Raw genomic sequence first — 3171 nt, forward strand, 5'->3', positions numbered from 1 at the left:
ACTAACATGCAAGTCTCTTTCGAGAAGGACAAGATTGGTTAGGGAGCTCCCACCAAAAATATCCGTAGGAAAGTGAAGGATACTCCACAATGGGCTTCATTAACCATCGTTAGCATTAGCATGCTAAGACGTTGCTTGATGGCATTAATACCACTCTTATGGTTGAAGAACTCTAGCATGCTAAGACGTTGCTTGATGGCATTAATACCACTCTTATGGTTGAAGAACTCTAGCCATAATCCACGATTCAAGTTGTATCTTGTAATTTTTAATAAAAATAATGTGGTAATTGTATAATCCAAGTGAAAGTGGAAAGAAAGAAAATGAAAAATTATTCACAGTATCTGTAAATACTTACGAAAGCACCTGTCGAAGCCTTGATAGCTCGGGGCTTAACAAACCCATTCGTTACTCGTATACGAATATGATATTTTGATGATACTTGGTACGATAATGTTTGACCATTTGCAATCATAGTTTAGAGAGCCCAGAAATGGCAATGGTAGCTACATCTGCAGATAATTGCACGTTGAAAGCCTGGGTAATTATTTGCATTTCGGGTTGAGTGAAAGCAAGATCCCGAGAGGGAACGTCAATCCATGGATGCCGTAGCAGCATGTACAATGTGAAGCTTAGCAAAGAAGCTATGGCGAGAAGCCAGAGAATGAAAGGGAAGGCTATCTATCTATCTTTCTCCAGCTGGAGGATCAATGGGAAGGAATGAGTAATAGCACGAGATTGAAGAGTTATTGCACGTTTGATCGAACGACTGACAGACTGCACTCTCACTGCAGCATGTAAATGGAGCTTGGAGCACTCGGTTTCGCGGAATGACCGACAGAGATTGTGTGTTAATGGAGCTTGAAGCAGCAGTCGTCTTCGCGGAATGACCGATCAGTGGAGCTTGGAGCAGTCGACAGGGGCAAAGCCGATGCGGCTATGGAGGCGGTCGAACTCGATGTGATAATTCTGCTGGAGGAGGTTGCCGATGACGGAGAAGCCCGGCGGGGGGACGCCCTGCATGGCGAGGCACTTGATGCTAGGGGTGACGTCGGTGAAGTAATTGTCCTGCGGGGGTTCGAGGAGGAGGCCGCCCCTGAGGAGGATGGAGAAGCTCGGGAAGCGAGGCGGGGACGGGAGGCCGGAGACGTTGTAGCAGAGGTCGAGGCCGACGTCGGCGGCGAGAGAGAGGGAGGGTAGTGGGATGGACTGCCGGAAGGCGGCGCGGATGGCGTCGTAGGCGGGTTGAGAGAATTGGGCCAGGGTGGTGCCGGAGTCGAGGACGGTGCCTCCGTTGCCGGTGCGCGGGTCGATGGACCAGGTGCCGGTCGGAATTCCCGCGACGGGGGCGCCGCCCACATGCACGGCCTCTACAGCAACGTAGTAGTAGGACGGGAGTGCCGGATTGGCCACCAGAGGGGTGTACTGCAGCGCCGGAGGGGCGGCGCCGGCCCCGGAGTACGCCACCTCCCCGAAGGCTAACAGGCCGCTGATGGAGCTGAAGAAGTCGGCGAGGCAGTAAGAGAATTTCTGGGACGCCAGCTGGGACGCGAGAGAAAGAGAGCCTTGCCCTAATCCGACGACGCCGCCGGCCTTCTCGAAGTTCGCCCCGGCGTAGTCTTGCCCGCAGCCGAGAAGGAGCTTCGCCGCCGGAGAAGCCGCCGTACGGCCCGGCGCCGCCAGCTCCACCGCCTCGTACGCCAGCGTGCCCGCCGCATATGACTGGTCCGTGTAGGAGTATGTGAACTTGCAGTGCCGGCTCAGCCCCTCGCATGCCGGTGGGAAGAACCAGGCGGCGCACTCCCTCGAGAGGCACGACACCGGGCTGTACGTCGACGAGCTCTCCGGCCGGAAGGTGCCGTTCGTCGACGACGCCGACGCCGACGGCCCGTCGCCGCACTTCACCCACGTCAGGTCGCTGCCCGTGTCGGCTATCAGATACACCCTCTGCGCCGGGCTGCCCACTCCGATGCTCACGAAATACTCCCCCGCCCCGACCGACGAGCCCGATATCACGCTCAGGCTCGCCGTCGACGTCGTCGTCGTTGTCGCCGCTGCAGCCTTTGCGCCGCTGCCGGAAGTTCCTGCCATCAACCTCCTGCCAGCCTGCTGCATCAATAACCTCTCTGTCGCCCTCTCCCTCCTCTGCGCGTCCTTGTACATGGCCGCCCTTAGTACCTCCCCACGATCGGCTGCACTAATCGCCATATCGGACTTTCTCTCCAGCCGTAGCTTGATACTGTGGCTTTGGTCATCGGTCCCCCTCACCTGCGTGTTATATTCTTCCGTCAGTTGTCCCGGCCTTCTCTGATTGTAGCTGTGGGGGAAGCACCAACCGGTGATCGTGGTTGAGTCCATGTGCAAGACGATAAGGCACAGGGCAAGCAGCTGCAGGCTGATAAGCCACGGCCTCTTCTTCCGTTTGGTACCATAGAGGATGAGATCTTGCAGCTCCATGATGGACCAAAGGCCTGCAAAGAGAATACGTCTACCGCTAGATCTACTTAAGCTTAAGTTTGCATATATATATATATATATATATAGAGAGAGAGAGAGAGAGAGAGAGAGTCTGTGTGTGTGTAATGAGAAGTTACGTGCTGCTGATGATTGCGCGGAACGACTTTCAGCTGGCAAGCGGTGCGATATTTGGTCAAGAAGGGCTATTAAAAAGGCGGACGACTGCGTACAGCATGGGAAACATATACAAATGTCTTCTCCAGCTTACACGATATAATTAGGTTATTAAGTACAAATCTCTTTTCAAACCATGAAACGAGTGCACGCATTGGACAAATTCCAATCCAATTAGTTATCTAACATATCTCATGAGCTCACGAGACACGAAAACTAATCTCAGCTCGAGATTTCTGACTCTGACGGTCGACAGAGAGAGCCTAGATCAGTGTCGATCGAGACAATGGCGTAGATTTACTGCAGCCGGATAACGACTTGACGCTAAGAATATAGATCTTTATGCTCAGTCATCATCTGAGCTGGTTGCCACTCACTACTACTGACCGCAGCCTAGATCGAAAATAGATGAATAGTGTACTTAGTACTACTATATACTGTGCATAGTTGGTGGGTGGGTGGGGGAATCTACTTGTTTCCGGGAAGAGTGAAAATATGAAAGTCCTTTCTCGTCGTCCACTCAGCACTGTTTCAACTTTC

The 3171-nt window shown here is 53.1% G+C and overlaps 1 protein-coding gene across 1 annotated transcript; it reads right to left on the minus strand.

Annotated features, from left to right (window-relative positions):
• Nucleotides 1-386: 386 nt before the first annotated feature.
• LOC148009700 (aspartic proteinase nepenthesin-1-like) lies at nt 387-2842 on the minus strand. Its single transcript, XM_087672920.1, has one exon. It carries the CDS (start codon nt 2455-2457, stop codon nt 895-897), a length of 1563 nt encoding a protein of 520 aa, XP_087529046.1. The 5' UTR covers nt 2458-2842; the 3' UTR covers nt 387-894.
• Nucleotides 2843-3171: the final 329 nt, after the last annotated feature.

The sequence above is a fragment of the Lygodium microphyllum genome, chromosome 30 (genome assembly GCF_053477565.2).
Source record: "Lygodium microphyllum isolate KBCC chromosome 30, Lygodium_microphyllum_v1.1.10, whole genome shotgun sequence".
NCBI lineage: Eukaryota > Viridiplantae > Streptophyta > Polypodiopsida > Schizaeales > Lygodiaceae > Lygodium > Lygodium microphyllum.